General features: G+C 42.9%; 2 protein-coding genes across 2 annotated transcripts in view; one reads left to right on the top strand and one right to left on the bottom strand.

Annotated features, from left to right (window-relative positions):
* The first annotated feature begins 773 nt into the window (after positions 1-773).
* hob (bridge-like lipid transfer protein family member hobbit) lies at positions 774-16619 on the top strand. Its single transcript, XM_017618632.1, has 17 exons — positions 774-1219; positions 1288-1414; positions 1475-1708; positions 1778-1939; positions 2001-2138; positions 2194-2481; positions 2549-2692; positions 2761-3016; positions 3092-4275; positions 4334-4477; positions 4683-5128; positions 5191-5671; positions 5732-6764; positions 6837-7279; positions 14275-14991; positions 15060-15980; positions 16043-16619. Exons 1-17 carry the CDS (start codon positions 1167-1169, stop codon positions 16097-16099), a joined length of 6828 nt encoding a protein of 2275 aa, XP_017474121.1. The 5' UTR covers positions 774-1166; the 3' UTR covers positions 16100-16619.
* Positions 16217-19227, bottom strand: part of gry (trafficking protein particle complex subunit 11 gry) — a 39389-nt gene continuing 36378 nt past the window's right edge. The window contains exon 15 of the mRNA XM_017618633.1: positions 16217-16760. Coding sequence (XP_017474122.1) covers positions 16734-16760 — 27 coding nt within the window. The 3' untranslated portion in view covers positions 16217-16733. The remainder of the gene's footprint in view (positions 16761-19227) is intronic.

Here is a 19227-nt window from a genome sequence, read left to right as displayed (position 1 = left end):
CGCGGATTTCGCGATGGTTTTTGTTGTTTTTGTGTTTTTTTGGTTTTTAGTTGTATTCATCTTGTTCGTACGACTGCCAGCTCGGCTAGGCAAGCTCAGCAGTCAAAGTTGTAATAGGGGATCTTATCTGGTCCGCCGCGCCAGCGCCCCATGTCGCGGTAAGGCCACCGTTACTCCTCGATGCGGCCCGGTGTCGAAGAGGCGCCGTTATAATACAGCCGGTTTTTCCTCCTGGCTGCAAACCGTCCAATAGGCACGGTGTCGCGTAACACCCTGGATTAGGAGGTGGCAGTTCTTGGTCACCGTTTGCCGGCAGCCCCAATCTGGAGACAAGGTAGCGCAGAAGCGACGAGCGCGTCCACGATACCCCAGACCAGAGATGGGCTGATCGGCCAACGACAAGGTACCTGCCCTAGCGAGGGCCAAAAGCTTATACTTCTATTTCACAGAACAGCTACACTTTTTCCAAGGAAATTTGCAAAGAAGCAACACTCTGCCACTGCCAAGGGAGCGGTGCGAGAGAGACAACTGTCAGTTTATCGAACCTTGTATTATTGAATCATGGCCTTAGCTCAGTAGCATAAGAAGAAAAACGGGTAGAAATGAATCCCCATTTGGGGGAAAAATATAAGATTGCATATTTTCTTCTAAACAATATATTTTTATAGTATTTTCGCAATGAAATTAAATAAAATAAGATATAACACCTTTTTGAGGAAACAAAATGTGTATACAGAGAAAAAAAAAAAAAAAACAACTACATTATTAGGCAAAGAATTGTTAAAGACGTAACACTGATTCAGCTAAGGCAGTCAATATGGCGAAATTAGAGAAGTTGCCAACCAATAACAACTGTGTTATTGCATCATGTTCAGAATCGGGCTGTATACTGGCTGTATGCCATCATTCGATATGCCTTGACTTATGGGAAAAAACCATCGATAGTTATAGAAAAAACATCGATAGTGGCGGAAATTGGAAAACATCGATACTACCGATTGTTTTCCAGCTATAACTCAAACAGCTGATTTAATTTGTGAGGTGGGAAACGTCAATAAAGTATTTTCTAAATTTTCAGGGTGATCCTCATATTTCTTGTAAATTTGCATAAAAGGTGGTCATAGTTAATTATTCATAAAGATGATGTGACGAATAAAATTGGGAGAATGCTCTTGAAGTTATTAATATTCATTGTGCTAGTATTTTTACTGGCATACTGGTAAGTAAATGAAGTCGAACACTTGATTCAGGTTCACGGAAACATCAATTATTCGTTTGCTTCTTAAGGATACTACCTAAAGGAATCAGTTGGTATTTAGTAAAAAAGTTTAGGGTAAAAGTGAGGATAGGCGGCATTAGCTTACGTTATTTAGCTCTACGAAATGTGCACGTTAGCAAAAGTGGATTCATGGTGGTAAGTACCTATTAAGTGCATTTAATATGCAGTTTCCCTATTAAATAAATAACTTTTCAGCAAATTGAAGAAATTTGCCTACGTAGCAGCTTCTTTAACACAGAGGTGACAAAGTTGCTCTCTATCTATATACGGGATCTACGCATAAATAAAGATATCCAGAGCAACGATGGGGCTTTGGGGACACTAGGCGATTCTGAACGAACGCAATTCAAATCTCAACAGAAAGAGGAAAAAGATGTGCCTGATTTCCGGCGTGCCAAAGTTCCGCCAAGTATTCTCACTTTTGCACAGGTGCGAATTTTCAATTTGAAAGTAATGATTTTTTATGACAATACCAATTTTCAATCTAATAATTCATAGTTTATGGCCATGCATATAAACAATATTTCTGTAGTTCTCATGAATAATAACTTCGATCCGGGATGGTTTATTCATGCTACAGCTAGAGAACTGCATCTAGATGGAAGTATAGTACATAACGCCAAAACATTATTAGTTAACGCGGCCCTTAATGATGCCCAGGTAAAAAAAAACAATAGTATTATAAAATAGACCGCTATATATAGGTGTTATTTGTTTATAGGCGAAAATGTTACGACACTGTCCATCTCGCCGGCAATCTTTGGAGAATCTTAATAAAATTCGTCCTTGCTTAGGCGAAATTAGTTTTGATATTGCTTTGGACGCCACATTATTTGCACATGGACCTCTATCCGTAGACGTAATACATTTTGAAAATATCATTAAAAAAAAACCTAATTTTTTAAGTCTTTTAGAAACTTTCATTAGCCATGAACAATGCGCGATCTACAATACATGGCAGCCTATACGATTTCTTGAGCGAAGCAAAACAACGTACCAGGCCACAGCAAAATTTGGAAAGCCAAGTAAGAAGTACAGCCAATTCACTGACGCAGCGACGTAAAAGTTTCAGTAACGAATCTTATCAAAAGATTGCGCCTATAATACCAAAGAATTTTAATTTTGTAATTAAGGCAGCTACATTTTCTGCGGTTAAAGAGAATTCTCAAAATGACTTCAGTGCAAAAATACAGTTGTTCAGTGTAAGGACCTTAATTTTCTGGCGAAATTTCAATTCATATATATACGTTATACATATGTTACTTTTAGATTACCGGAAAATTCAATTCCAAATCATTGAATGAGGATGCAAATCTCCCAACACTATTTACCAAAGTCCTGCTACAACATTTGGACATTGACACCAAATATGAAAAGCTCCTTTTTATTGAGCAATTCACAATTGATTCAGTAGTAAGTAAAAAACTATTTTCATACTGCCACAAGAACAACATTTTATTAATATCTTACTTTATCCTTAGTTGGAAAACGACATCTTAAATCTTTACGTCAAGCTTAAAACGTTCCAAATAATCTACAATCACTGTGAAATTTATGATTGGGTGCATAATAATTTCTTGTCGCGCCAGCGTTCCAGCCCACAGCCCTTGCAGCTAAGTCAAAAACAACGTTCGTTGCCGGATCACTTAGGCACAGAAACATTTTATGCTTTTCCTACCGAAAACGCTTTAGGAAGTGGCTTACTAGAGGGTATATTAAAACGTTCAGTAGTAAAAGGTATGAAGTTGAAATGGGCAATACATCGCTACTTTCCAATTTATTAAACGGACATTGATTTCATTGATTATTCAGGTTGCGCAGAATTTTGGAATGTATCAATTCTGATGAAACTGGATGATGAAAACGCCGCCATGAGTGTTAGTCATACACGATTTCTTTTGGAACAAACCGAAGAAAAACGTAGTTCTTCGTACGGAAATAGAATGTTGAATTTGATACTGAATCAGCGCCATTGGAGTACCGAATTGATGATTGAGTCGCTTTGGTGGTCATTGGGAAATTCTATAAATGATACTAATAACTTAAAGAAATCACATTCTCCAGGCTCTCCATTCTTTTTGGGACTGAGTTTAGTCAAACTGAGTTCGTATGCTAGTGTCACAAAACTAGAGGTTTCCATTCATACATTACGTACCGAATATAGTATGAGTTTGGCTGAGTTTATTGTGAAATCAGTTAACTGTGTCAAACAATATGGAGGTCTAAATTCTTCAACAGTTAGCGCTGGGAAACGACCATTGCGGGGCCAATTAGCCGGCACAAATCAAATATCAAGTGGATTACTGATCTCTGCACGGATTAAAGATATAACCGCCTATTTTATAAACCATCACCAAGCTTGTTTGCTTTTAAGTTTCTCAGACATATCATTATCACGTAAGCAACAAGTATCCAGCTTTAAATTTGAAGAATTTCAAATGGCTATTATGCGCTCAATGAATTCTTCATCTCTTTGTCTCAACGACTTCACCGACATATTCGCAAGCTGCAAAACCGTACGCATTGAGCATGAAAAAAATGAAAACAAAATTTCGGTATACATTCCTAGCAATACAGAAGGCACGTGGAACTCTAATTTGCACATGCACATATTGACCTTGGCCAGAGATATGAGAGATTTATGCACTGAACTAGCTTTACCTCAGAACGATCCTGAAATGAAGTCTGAGCGTTTTAAACGACCTTGGATTATTGAACTATCAGCTGAGTTGAGTACCGTTTTTGAAATTAAGCTTTCTGAAAGGCACACAGTTCAGTGGTTTGTAGAGAACTTATTCTTCAGTCACAAAGAAGGAAACTTCATCTCGGCAGAAAATATTTTCATTAAAATAGATGATCAGCATATATTTACACTGAAAGATATAGATGTACAGTCACTGGCACGTTTGGATATGCTGACGCAAGAGCGTGTAAATTGTGATGGCTTTGCGCTGCTAACCAATAAAGTTTGGGTTACCACAATTGGGACATTTAAGGTACTTTTCATTTATAGAGTTGGTATTAACAGCTTTTGAACTTAATTTTTATGTGAAGGCCATCTTTCCTTACGACCATGATTTTTATGATGCTATACAAAATGAGTTTGTGTCGCATTTCAAATGGCTTAAATTGGTACACAACTACAAAAAGAAAGCATTTACTGCCAGCTCACCTTTGCCAAGTGATATGGTTATACAAGTAAGTTGTTTCTATTCCGCCCTATGTTGAATATCGTCATCGTCAGTATAAGTGACGATACGGCCATGGTCAGCCATGTTACTGATGCGCTGACGATCGTCGACGATGACGATAGCGATATTCAGCATAGGGCCGATTATTTATTAAAGTTCTAGGTGATAATATCCTTCAAGCAAATTTTACTATATTACATTTTTATTTAAAGATAAAAGAATTTTTATTGGAAATCAGCGATGATCCCTTTGAAGTCAAGTTGCGTGATAACTACGTTCTGCTTGTGGACGAATATTTAGAGGGTCTAAAACGCAAAGCAATTTTCGATAAAAAAATTGCCGAGCGTTGCCTGGTTCCAGCAAGCACGATTGAAAGTCTGTATGCGAGTCTTGTTCAGAAAAACTCTGAGATATACATTCAGCGCTCGAAAAAAATTAGAGAAAGCGGGCCAGTCCGTACTAGGTTGCTGGCATGGATTATGACAGACGTAGAAATAATGGCAATGGCAGATCCATCGGTCCATGGCGCTGATAATGTGACCCGTATAATGCGCGACATTGACTGCGAAAGCCCTTGGCCGGAAGAAGGTCTGGAGTTCACTACACTTTGGTGTCGTAGCGTAAATATAAGCTGTACAGAATGGAAATTTATGTTACGGTAAGACAATTGTTGCGTGTAAAGCATGTATATTTATCGAATAAATTTTCTTTAATACGCAGAGATTTTCCACAGCCAATGTTTTACGTTAAATCTATGCATCTATTTGGTAATTTATGCGGAGCTGAGCAAGCAGCATCCAAACGGGCGAAACGAGATGTTTTCATTGAAGTTGGCGAGCCGTTTGGCACCGATGTAGTCCAACGCAGCATGCCATCTTTAAAGTTTTACCATGACTTCGATTGCGAGTTGGAATTTTGTAGCTACGCTTTTGGACCCTGTTGGGAACCGGTAATGGCACAATGCAATCTTAGTTTTGAGAAAATTTCTGCGCCATCCAAAGATCCCAGTCCACCACTGCCTTTCTGGGACAAAATGCGCCTTCTCTTTCATGGTCGGTTAACCATGATTGTTAAGCAATTCACAGTTCTATTGCACGCTTCGCTGGATCCCTATAATACGACAGAAGAAATGGAGTTGACATGGAACAATGCTGGCATTGTGTGGACAAATGCTAAAATTATGTTCAAAGGCGAATTAAATGTATGTATTTCTAAACAAGTATATAAAATATTTGTACTTTTTCATGAGATACCATAACAGATTACAGTACGTACCGCATCGCGTTACGATGATTGCCGTCTATTACACTTTCCTAACTTGAAATTGACCTTTAAGCTGAATTGGGTTTGTTTGGCGAATCCAAACGATCATCACGCGGTTATGCCTTGTGCGCCGGACAAGCTGCCAGAATATTCCAGCAACCAGGTTCATGATTCCTTCCGTGCCTTTCGTTCACTTAACTTGAATATTTGGATTTCTTTTGAAACAAAACCGAAGCCTGGCGAGGAGGTGGAAATCGACATTCCCAGCTTGGTTCTATACGGCAGCACCCTCCGCTGGTTCGAGAGCCTTAAGCTGATTCTATCAGGCGTTACCCGTCCAACCCGACGCGGGCCGGTATTTAATAATGTGCGCCCCCGAAAAAAGCAACTCAGTCGACATTACAAAAAAGCAAACTTGCAAATGAGTTTGCATCGTTTCCAAGTACTATACTGGATGTCTCATGCCCTGCACAAGGGTTTCCAATTGAACGGTGGGCGTGTTTCTTTTAGCTCGGAATATTGTTTATCGTTAAATCCCATTGACGATGGACTTATTCATAGACCGCGTGCTGATTGGTCCACTGTGTATATGAATTGCGAATTAAACGATGCTGAAATATGGTTGAAGAGTATACTTACTGAGAAATTAGATAGCAGTTCAGAGAACCTAGCAAGTGTGGGGGATGCCTTCAAAATAGTGAGATTCTACTTTTTAAGCGTGGCGAAAGTTTCATATGGTCGAGAGGCGCTCATACAAACCGCAAACAGCCAAGAGGAGGAGACAAAAGCAAAAAATACAACGCCCACGCATAAACTGGTCGTTTACGACCTTAAGGGCGCATGGACCAAAAATAATCGTGACGTTGCGTTTGCGCTCTTTGATTCTTTCATGAAGTCACAGAAGCTAAAGAACAATTTGTCGACGGAAGCTGTAAAAAGCTATCGCAAAGAGACCAATTCCAATGTTATGAAAAACAAACGCAGCGATAGTACAATAACTCTCACAAATAACCAAACCGAAGTACTACCTAGTGAGTACATTCAAAATTTTATGTATTCTGATAGTTGATTTGCAAGCAACTAATTACATCGATGTTTTTCAGTCACAAGTACCAACAGTGCAATGAAGAAGGTGCAACCGGCCAGCCATGCTACAGCGATGTTGCAGCAATTAATAGCTGAAGCTGATCACAAATTCAATGTTTATAGCGATGATCAAAGTACACAGTCGCGGGAATTGCAGCTACAGGGTTTGCAGGCCTGCTCAGCTCAGGATGTGATCCACGAAAATTGGTCAATATCACTGGTCAATTCTCAAGTGCTGCTTAAGGGATGCGAGACGTCTGGCTACGTAATCATCAGTGCCGCCAAAGCGGAGATTTTGCAACGCGTTCACCGCCCAGTCTGGCGCGATAGGTCACTTGTGTCCAAAACGACTTGGAAGGGCCTGCTCGAATGTATGCAGTATTATGCCACAGTTAGCGCTGGAGAAGATGACTCTCTACTTGAAAAGGAGATCATGTGGCTCACCGTGGACAACATTCAGGTATTCTACTCAAAAATATACTTTAAATCAGGGCTCCAAAGTTTACAGTCGTGAACGAGCAACTCGCCACGTAAAAATGCATATTTCGGATTATAACAGTCATGAACGTACTGCTCGTCTTGTAATTCGGTATACAAGACGACCAGTACGTTCACGACTGTTATGATCCGAAATATGCATTTTTACGTGACGAGTTGCTTGCTGTTGTTGTTGTTGTAGCGGCTACTAAGCCCCGCTCGGATCGGTTCAGTCAATGTTGGCGTCCGTTTCAGCTAAGGGGAGGCCCAGGAAGTGCGCGACTCCGACAGGGTCTGTCCATACGGACAGGGGCGTCAGCTGGGTGGGGTTCTCCGGACATGTGAAGAGGTGCCGAGAGTCATGTGGCATCTCTCAACATGCCGGACATTGGTTGGGCACATCCTCATTAATTCTGCTCAGGTATGAGTTTAGCCTGCTGTAATAGCCAGAGCGAAGTTGGGCTATTGTGGTGCGGGGCTCCCGAGGCAGACAAAGTTGTGTCCCGTCCACGTCAGGTGGTTGTGTGCCTGGACGGCATTCACAGGGCGGGAGTCTACTTAACTTGAGACCGATTGCCTGTGAATGCCGCTCAGGGCCTGTCGATAAGCTGACGGGTTCAGAGGTTGTTTAATGAATCTCTGGACATCATCCGTCAGTTCGTAGAGATGCCTCCTGACGTGCCTTGGCGAGGGCTCTTCTGCAAGTAGCTGTTTTTTAGGATGACCAGGTCTGTGGCTCCCCACAAGAAACTGCTTGCAGAGCATTGTGTTATGCTCCTTGACCGATAACATCTGGGCCTCGTCGTGTAGGTGGTTTTGGGGCGTCATCAGGAGGCATCCGGTCGCTGTCCGAAGTGCCTTATTCTGGCAGGTCTGTAGATTCATCCACTTTAGAACCGGCCGGCCAATCGCCATGTATGTTGCCAGCAACGTTTCTTTGTCTTTGCCCCAAGTGCTGCCGGCCAACGACTTGAGTACATTGTTGCGGCTCAGTACTTTGTTGACAATTGCTGTTGTATGCGCCGAGAAGGAGAGCAGACTGTCGAAGGTAGCTCCGAGGATTTTGGGGTTATTCACCGTCGGTATTGTCGTGAATACTCTGTTGCAGTCTGACCTCCTTCGTCCAGGTGGTGAATAGGGTTGCCAAGGATTTCGCAGAGGATAGGGGAAAAATCATCAATTCCATTCCCAGACGCATAATCAAGCAATCGTAAGCATAGGAGACAATATTGACTCCCTCTGGTGGTTGAGGGAGCTTTGAAATATAATAATTAAACAATAGTGGGTGTAGGACACCACCCTGTGGTACCACCTGTTTAATTTTTCTTGGTTTGCTGGTTTTGTCCCTAAATATTACTGACGAGTGTCGACCACTCAGATAATTCGCCGACCACCGTTTGAGTCCCTGTGGGAGTGAGGAGGTCTTTATGTCTTCTAGCAGCGTTGAATGACTGATAGGGTCGAACAGTTGGACAGGTCCAATGCTACTAGAATAGTTCTCTTACGCCACGAGTCATCTGGGTGTTTATGGCGTTAAGTGCTGCTGTTGTGCTGTGCACTTTACGGAACCCATGCTGATACTTCGCTGGGGTCACGTGGTTCGTGAAATACGGGAGTAGCGAGGCCTCTAGTGTCTTGGCTACCAGGGAAAGGTGGGTTATCGGACGATAAGACTCTCCTTTGTTGGCTGGTTTCCCCGGTTTGAGCAGTGGGACCACTCTCCCCATCTTCCAGATGTCCAAGTTGAGGACCTCCGTTAGGTACGCTACTCCCGCAGGACCCAATCTTTTCAGCATCAACATGCATATTCCGTCGGGTCCAATGGCTTTGGAGGCTTTTGCTTTCCCGATGGCTAACCTTACCTCACCGCTGGTAAAAACATGAGGCGCACTAGGTTTTGGCAGTTTGTGCAGCCTTCTGGTCACTCGACGTTTGGCTTTAAATGCCGTAGGATGCAGAATGAACTGGCGGCTAAAATAGCTCACGCATTGCTCTGGATTCGACGAAGCGTGGTCATTAAAGTATATTTCAACTCTGCCGTCACGTTTCGCCGGTTGGGACAATGACGTCATGCTTGACCAAAGCTTACTCACACCAGAGCGAAGTTGCAGGTCTTCAGATGCTCTTCCCATTTCTTCCGCTTATGTACGTTCACAAGTTGCCGAATCTCCGCGTTGAGATCCCTGATACGGCGATTTCCGGGATCGGCCTGACTAAGGCTGTCGCGCTCATCGGCTAGAACGGCCGCTTCAGTAGGAAAATTCGGAAGTGGATCCATGATACATCCTGCTGGGATGAAGCGAGCTGCAGCAGCAGTGACAACCCTGCGGATCTTACGTTCACCTACGTGAACGTCGGTTGGTGGTCGGCAGTGCAGTGCAGGCGTTTTCAGAAACATCCGCGAAGCCTTTCCAGTCAGATTTGGAAAAGTTGATATAGGTCCAGTGATCCGCGGAAGCAAAATCGGCAGGTTTATCAATCGAGATGACTATGGGCAGATAGTCTGATGCTAGGGTTAGCATAGGTCGCCATGATACGCTCTTTATCAGACAAGCGCTGACAATTGTTAAATCTGGCGAGCTGCAGCAGCTGCCCATAATCCAAGTGGATGCGTCGTCGTTCATTGTGCAGAATGTAGAATCGTCTATATGCTCAGCCAGATGTGTTCCCCTACGATCATTGGCCTGTGTGCCAAAGATCGTGGTGCGCGTTAAAGTTGCCATCTACCATACGGTTTTACTTCTGAGTAGCGCAGCTATTTCAGGGTGATGTCCAGCCGGGAAGCTGGTGGCAGGTGGTATATATACGTTAAATATTTAGAGCTCAACATCGCCTGACCGGATAACGATACCCTGACATTTTAGGTCACTCGTCCAATCCCGCGTGCTGCGAAGTTCTGAGCATGCCTTAAAGTGGACCAGCCAAGGCAGGAGTTGCACTTGACTGAATTTACGGTATATTCCGGACTGACAAACCGAGCAGATCGTCCGAGGGACTAGGAGTTGCCGGCGGCGGTGTGTGGCTGCTGTGGTGTTTGTTTGTGTGTCTATTGTTGTGTGCTGCACGGGCGGGGGGCGGTTTGCCGTGGAGGCGGTCCGATTCGCACAGCATGGGGCCACGAACGTTGTGGTCCATTGCCGGTGCGACGTAGCCCCAAGCAGGTACGGAGATGACTCCACCCGTCACAGGCATTGCACCTGACCGAGGTGGAGTTTGTATGCAATCGTCTCTGGTATACACAGCAGGTGTAGATTTCTGGCCCTAGGTTGGACTCTATGCCAGCCCTGAGCAGAAGGGTACGGAGCAGATGTAGCCCTAGTATCGAGCAACGTTTTATGTATTTCGCCGGCCTAAATGGGGTTAGATCGCCGAAACAACCCGAGTCATTCCGGTACGCAGAACCGGCTGTCGTGGGAATGTGACGAGTTGCTCGTTCACGACTGTTACGATTAGAATTTGAAAAACTGTCAGCACAGTAGCAATAACACTACTTTTTTTGCTTTTGATTCGCTTCGGGTTGCTACACAACCCCGCCCAGGACGGTTAGTATCTCAGTCGTTGTCGTCAAGTTCCACTAACGGCAACTTTAGGAAGCGTGCAGCTTCTGTGGGGTTTGTCCACAGGGACAAGGCCGTTAGGTTTGTCGGGTTTTCCGGGCATGCGAAGAGATGTTTCGAGTCATGTCGGGTCTCTCCGCATGCCGGACACTCATTCGGCACATCCTCATTCAACCTACTCAGGTAGGAGTTTAACCTGCTGCAGTAGCCGGACCGAGGTTGTGCAAGTGTTGTGCGAGTCTCCCGAGGCAGATGAAGCTCCGTCTCGTCTATGTCCGGGGGTGGTGTGCCTAGAACGGCATTCACAGGTCTAGAGTCTACATAACTCGAGACTGAGTCCCTGTGAATGCCGTTCAGGGCCTGTCTGTACGCTGTCGGGTCCAGAGGTTGCTTAATGAACCTCTGGACTTCGTCCGTCAGTTCATATAGATGCCTCCTGACGTGCCTAGGCGAGGGCTCCTCTGCAAGCAGCTGTCTGCTTGGGTGGCCACTTCTGTGGCTCCCGATCAGGAACTGCTTGCAGAGCATTATATTGTGCTCCTTTACAGGGAGCATTTGCGCCTCGCCGTGTAGGTGGTGTTCAGGCGACATCAGGAGGCATCCTGTCGCTGTCCTGAGTGCGGTGTTCTGTACAGTCTGTAGCTTCGTCCACTGCGTCCTACTAGTCCCTGGCGACCACACTGGCGCTGCGTAGTTCAAAACCGGCCGGCCTATTGCCTTGTATGTTGCCAGCAACGTTTCTTTGTCTTTGCCCCAAGTACTGCCGGCTAGCGACTTGAGGACCTTGTTGCGGCTCTGTACTTTATTGACAATAGCGGTTGAGTGCGCAGAGAAGGAGAGCAGGCTGTCGAATGTTACTCCGAGTATTTTGGGGTTATTCACCGTCGGAATTGGTGTGTCATCGACGTGAATCCCCAGCGGTAGCCTGACCTCCTTCGTCCAGGTTGTGAACAGGGTCGCGGAGGATTTCGTAGGGGAGAGGGCTAGACACTTTGCAGTGAAGAAGCGAGAAAGTTCGGAGAGATAGCCGTTTACTTTCGAACACAGGTCATCAATTCCATTCCCAGTCGCCATGATCGAGCAATCGTCGGCATAGGAGACAATCGAGACTCCCTCTGGTGGTTGAGGGAGCTTTGAAATATAAAAGTTAAACAGTAGCGGGGAAAGGACACCACCCTGAGGAACCCCCTGTTTTATTTTTCGCTGCTTACTCGTTTTGTCTCTAAACATTACCGACGAATGTCGACCACTCAGATAATTTGCCGACCACCGTTTGAGCCTCTGTGGGAGAGAGGAGGCCTCTATATCTTCTAGTAGCGTGGAATGGCAGACGGTGTCAAACGCCTTTGACAAGTCCAACGCTACTAGAATCGTTCTCTCACAGGGACGGTTACGGTTAAGGCCACGAGTTATCTGAGTGTTTATGGCGTTAAGTGCTGTTGTTGTACTGTGCACTTTACGGAAACCATGCTGATGCTTCGCTGGGGTCAGGTGGTTTGTGAAGTACGGGAGTAGCAAGGCCTCGAGTGTCTTCGCTACCGGGGAAAGGAGTGTAATCGGACGATACGAATCTCCTTTGTTGGCAGGTTTCCCCGGTTTGAGCAGTGGGACCACTCTCCCCACCTTCCAGATGTCTGGGATGATGAGAGTGGCCATTGACAAATTGAGGACCTCCGTTAGGTACGCTACCCCCGCAGGACCCAAATTTTTCAGCATCAGCATGCATATTCCGTCGGGACCCATGGCTTTGGAGGCTTTCGCCTTCCCGATGGCCACCTGAACTTCACCGCAAGTGAAAGCAAGGGGGGCACAGGTTGTTGGCAGTTTGTGCAGCCTTCTGGTCACTCGACGCTTGGCTTTGTCCACCGGAGGATGCAGTATGAACTGCCGGCTAAAATAGCTCGCGCATCGCTCCGGGTCCGACGAAGCATGGTCGCCGAAGGAAATTTCGACTCTGTCGTCGTGCTTCGTCGGATTAGACAATGACCTCACGGTTGACCAAAGCTTGCTCACACCAGAGGTGAAATTACAGGTCTTCAGATGCTCCTCCCACTTCTTCCGCTTATGTACGTTTACTAGTTGCCGAATCTCCGCGTTGAGATCCCTGATACGGGGATCTCCGGGATCGGCCTGACGAAGGCTATCACGCTCATCGGCTAGAACAGCCGCTTCGGCAGGGAAGTTTGGACGTGGGTCCGATATACATCCTGCCGGTATGAAGCGAGCTGCAGCAGCAGTGACAGCCCTGCGGAACTTACGTTCACCGAGATGGACGTCGGTTGGTGTGGGGAGCGCTGTGAAGGTGTTTTCGGTAAACTCCGCGTAACCTTTCCAATCAGCTTTAGAAAAGTTGATATAGGTCCGGTGTTTGGCGGAGGCAAAGTCGGTTGGTTTATCAATCGAGATGACTATGGGTAGATGGTCTGATGCTAGAGTCAGCATAGGTCGCCACGTTATGCTGTTTATCAGACCAGCGCTGACTATTGTGATGTCTGGCGAGCTGCTGCAGCTACCCATAATCCTGGTGGGTGCGTCGTCGTTCATTGTGCAGAATGTCGAATCGTCTATCTGCTCAGCCAAGTCTGTTCCCCTACGATCGTTTGACAGGCTTGAGTGCCAAAGATCGTGGTGCGCATTAAAGTCACCTACTACCATACGGTTTTCACCTCTGAGGAGCGCACCTATATCAGGGTGATATCCTGCCGGGCAGCAGGTGACAGGGGGTATGTATATGTTAAATATTTCGAGCTCAACATCGCCTGACCGGATAGCGATGCCCTGACATTCTAGGGTGGTATCCCTGCGGTCGATGTCTGCTTCGATTAAGCAACAGGGGGCCACGTACGTCGTGGTCCACTGTCGATGTGTCCGTAGTCCTGAGCAGACTCTAAGGTGACTCCACCCCTCGCAGGCATTACACTTGACTGAGGTGGAGTTGCGGTGTAATCGTCTCCGACATACACAACAGGTGTAGGTTTCTGGCCCTGGGTTTGACTCGATGCCAGCCCTGAGTAGAAGAATACGTAGTGAATGTAGCCCTATTGACGAACAACTTCTGAGATACTTCGCCGACCTAAACGGTTAGATCGTCGAAACAACAGCCCTTGGTCGGGTAAAACCCGAGTCATTCCGGTACGTAGAACCGGCTGTCGTGGGAATGTTTTTTTGGTGATGCAGTCTAATGTACATACATACATATGTACATACATACATATGTACATAAATATATCTTGCCAGTTATACTGCACAACGTTCTATGTCTATTATTACATTTTCGGCTTAAATGGTTCGGTAGGTGTAACTGACAGATTTACAGATACCAACCATAACATTAATAATTGTCAGCGCGCTATGCAGTATGTCCGATTGTATGCTAGGTGTGGTAATCGGTTATTAATTATTTAGTAATAATACATTTCAGGATAAAGACGATACTGTTATAAATGATTTGCCCGACATTCCGCATCTTGTGGGCAGTGGTCGTAGTGTGGGAGGTGTCGTATCGGAGACGGTGGGCGCCTTGTCCAATGAAAATCCGGGCGAAACTCAACCTGTTCAGCTGCAGCGCATAGTATCACGATGTAAATGTGAATTCTTCTACGTTAGCTACGGTGACACTATCGATCCAAATACTATAACCGAAGTTCCACCGCCACCATCAGAGGAAACTCTATCGCCGTGGGAAAAACAGGATGATCCAGTGGATGCGTTCACTTTGATGCATCATGATTTGGACGTCTGCACGAACTCCTTGCAATATGCTATGATTCTAGATATCGTAAACAATTTGTTACTGTACGTGGAACCACAACGCAAACAAGCGTTAGAGAAATTGGCGCGTATGCGCTTTCAATTGCAGCTGCACTCGACGGAAGATCAGAAGCGGCCGATTCAGCAGAAGCAAACTATGATACGAAGCTTGCTGATGAAAATTCGTTCGCTGGAGAAAGACATACATCTGATAGGCAAGGATCGTGCAGAGGAGGGCGACACGCTGGAGTTGAGACAAGAATTCGAACGCGTACAGCTGCAAATTCGGGAGAGTAAAGAAGAATTGAATACACTAAGTGAGGAGCTTGATATGATGTTACTTTGTTACAAGGAAACTCAGCTTTCTCAACTCAGCAAAATATCGAATGTAAGTGAGATTTTGAAAAAAATAATTTCAATATTTTAATTTTTCATTTGGTTTTTAAAAAAAACTAGGTTCGAGCCGATAAATCCCTAACTATAGTTCGTGCGAATGAGATTTGTTTTAAACGTGCTCAGTGGCGACTCACAGAAACTGATGGCCAAATCGGTATATCTGACTTGGTACTCAGCGGCTTTTTATATACTAAAAAATCGAAAAGTGACGACTCCGTGGAGCATTTGCTGGAATTGGGAAATATTCGTATGAGTAACTTGATACCGCGTGAGATTTACCGTGAGGTTCTCATGCCAACAGAGATCCAAAAAGATATGCCTATAGACACACATAAACGCGTGCTTCGTGTTTTTTGTCGTGAGAAACCTCCGGTAGGCGGAATTTCAGTCAAGGAACATTTTGAAATTAATGTGGCGCCAATTACAATCGCCATAACTAAGAAATTCTACAGCACAATGTTGAAATTCTGCTTTCCCGATCGTGATGCTTCCGAAACAGAGGCTGTAGATGACATTGAAGAGAATTCGTCCAGTTCTTCATCCTCGTCGGCAGCACAAACGAAAACTTCAAAGAAACCGTCGAAAACGAAAAAGAGTTCCAAGGATTCCGAGTTCTATGTAAAAATCGAAAAGGATGACGTGGAAAAGATGAAAGAGCGTGCTGAGAAAAATAAACTGTTTATTTACATAAAAATACCGGAAGTGCCTGTTCGCGTAAGTTACAAAGGAAACAAAGAGAAAAACCTTGAGGATATCACAGACTTTTCGCTAGTTATACCAACACTCGAGTACCACAATGTTACGTGGACTTGGCTAGATTTGCTGTTGGCCATGAAATCAGTCAGTCGACGGGTGATTTTATCACAAGCTATAAAGCAGAAACTTCAAATACACAGACGACAACCGGGAACATCTACTGGCGAACGTTCGTCGCCTCAGGAAGAAGACAAAGCAAAAATGTTATTTGGAAATCGCTTATTGGTAAGATATAGAATATTTTATCACCAGTAATTGTTTGAAAAATCGTATAATGTATATTTTAGAGCGAAAATCGAAGCCAAAGAAGAGGGGTTTTTAAATTCACCTCGACTAACAAGTGATACCAAGTGATCAAAAGCTATGAGACCCTAGTGTTGCACTGTTATTAATCCATCTACATACATATGTACACAAACGATTATGGTCTGGTTGGTTCCATAAATGAGTATACCATGCAGTAAAATGCAACACTTCTATTTATTGTAGTTTTAATTTCGTGAATTTAGGTTGTTTTAACACAGATACAATTAAAATTAATTCGTTTTTCACAACACTGTAATGCTAGTAGAACGAGTGTATCATATTTTTTTAAACTACTATACTAATTGTATTAGCACACTTTATGCAACATGTCATAAAAATACATTTAAAAAAGAAAAATAAAAATAAAAGATAAAAAATATGCTATGCAGAAATGTAAAATATACTGACACATTATGTCCATTAAATCGTATCCTAGTATGTATTTAATTTAACATTTAAAGAGGCATTATAGTAAAATTGCTTTAGAATTATCAAATTTCAATACTTTTATATTTTTTTACAAGATTTTCTTTACATATTCCGTTCGCGAATATCAAACATTATAGATCGCTGTTGGGCATAAATATCCAAACTCTTCATTTCTATATTTTTGAAACTTTTTATCTTGCATACATACTCAGCAGGAGTCACTTATTCGATTACATTCGATGCTCACTTTATCTGCTGCTTCAGCGGTGGCTGTAATAAACAAAAAAAATGGTCAAAAATTAGTATTTAATAATCTTTACAAAACACATGTCTAAAGGCACTAGTCCAATGAAGGCTTGCTTTGCTTGCTTCGCTGTGAGAACTGTCAAAAATTATTTTAAATATACTAGACTGCGTCGAATAAAATTGCCCGTCATACTTCTTCCATATAATACTACTGAAATATTCAAATTAAATTTTTTGTATCATATTATCTCTGCATAAAATATCAGAAAATAATCTAAGAGGTGGGAGTTACCACGAAGAAGATTTCAGGGTTGTTAAACACTTCAAAGCCGGATGACGTATTGCTAGAAAAAAAGGTTCGGATAAATAGAAGGAGTTACATGCTCGCGAAAAGGCAAGGGGAATTGTGACCACACTAAGGAAGAATCTGAACATTTCAAGGATGAAATTGGTAAGTAAGATTAGCTTCTTAGAATAATTTTTGCGAATAACAATATAAGACGCAAGGTGGAAGATTCACAAGAATAAGAAAGTTTCAGAAAAAAAGTCTGTCAAGAAGGATACCGCAAAAAAAAAACGAGTAACAAATCGTGTGTTGCGTATTAAACGACGAGAGTACGTGTTAGCGACCTTTTTTTTATTTTCCAGGACAATAATTTCTCATACAGCTGATTCTCTAGGAAATGCAGCTGAAAACCTGAGAAAAAGTTTGCCCTATTCTGCATTTCGATTACGTTCCCGCATTCCGCTCCGCAAGAATCGAACTTAGGTATTCTGCCTTACGATCGAATCGAAAGAGGATGAGAAAGATAGAAAACTTCTTTCGTAATCGGCTGTTTGCCTAGGAATTTATGAAATCGAAACAAAACAATGAAATATTGGCCACCAAACTATAGCAGCTTATGAAGTTGGAGTTTGTAAATATTTTAAAATAACTAAATATATTTAGCATCACTTATTTAAAAATAAAATTTCGCTTGCTCTTAATTTAAGTGGAAACATAATTATAAGAATGAAATCCATAGCCGCGGCGTTGTTGCTTGAAAAGGAGGACGAGTCCCAGATTGCTGATGCGGAAGTTGAAAGGCGGAGATTTAGGGACATGTTTGATCCTTCTCAGATGAGTGAAGAGTAATAAGAATTTCATCTTGAACTCATCGCTCAAATCCAGTGAAATTATAAACGTTGTTTGAGCACTCTACAACATTTGCAATTACTACAGAGTGGAAGATTTGAACACAAATGAATTCCATTTTGAAAGCCTTCAGGAGGAGGGGAAGAACAAAGCTTATCCTTCCATAGCAAATCAAGACAACATACACACCCGTTTTTAAAAATTTAGTAAAAACGAGTGCAATAAAAAAATCTCTTTTTTATGTAGCTTCACATTTTACAATCATGCACAGTATATTTTACTTAATTTTTTTTAATAAATTCTATTATTTAAACCCACGAAAATAACAATCGAAACGTTCTCCGTCAGCAAATTTGCAACTTAGAAAAACGGAACTACGATCGAAATGTAGAATAGGTATAATCGTAAATTTCGAAGATTGATCGAAAGGAAACGGAACGCAGAAGTTGCCAAACGGAGAAAATTTCGATTCGAGTCTAAATGCAGAATAGGGGTGAGCCCTAGTTTTGCAGCCCCTCTGCACTTGTGACAAAAAAGGAACTCATTTGTGGCATCGGGGACAATCAACAAAGGTTTATATGTGAAGTAATGCTTGCAGTCATTATGGCTCAAAGGAATAATGTATATTTGGTCCCAAAAGAAGTCAATCTGCCAAACTGATCCAAACTAAGGCTGAATGAAAATGGGCTTTTAAAGGAAAGTGGGCTTTAGCAGCTGTAAGGGTGTTAGACACTTCAATAACGCTAATTGCCGGGGTTCCGAAAAAACTAACACTTTTATTAAAAAACTGTAGCTCTTGTTTCTTTGCAACTTTATGTTAGAATTTGTGGTTAATTCTAAAAATAAAATGCTTTTGTTTTTGAAAATCTCACAACTAGGTAATTTTATTCGGCACAGTCCCTAAAACGTATGAAGTCCGGCCAAATAGCAGCTTTGCTTCACTTGCTTTAAGCGCCTCAAAGTTTCAAAAAGGCAAATGTTATACCTTAAAACGTTTTTTAGGCTTTTGGCAGAGAGGTATGTTCCCGTGCTAAATAAATTCGGACAAAGTGCTGCAGACTTTAATGAAGAATAATTTTCTAACATATCGCAAACAATGTAAGTAATTTGAAGTTACATAAATAACAAGTAATGTTTAGCAAAAAAATTCCGACTTAAAAAAATATATCTATATATATATTTCATGATCCAATAATCGTATCTAAACCAGATTAGTATGGGACACCAGCTCTGATGATCGAAATCGGCTGACGTAGTCCAAAGTTATGCGGTAACATACATATAAAAAAAAAATAATATTCGGTGGTTTAAGAAAACTTTGAATAACTCAGCCTTAACTGTACCGATTCACACTTA

This window comes from Rhagoletis zephyria, unplaced genomic scaffold (genome assembly GCF_001687245.7).
Source record: "Rhagoletis zephyria isolate East Lansing unplaced genomic scaffold, Rhagoletis_zephyria_1.1 Rzeph_scaffold_01673, whole genome shotgun sequence".
NCBI lineage: Eukaryota > Metazoa > Arthropoda > Insecta > Diptera > Tephritidae > Rhagoletis > Rhagoletis zephyria.
Note: the sequence above shows the minus strand (reverse complement) of the source record. Positions and strands in the feature narration are given on the sequence as shown.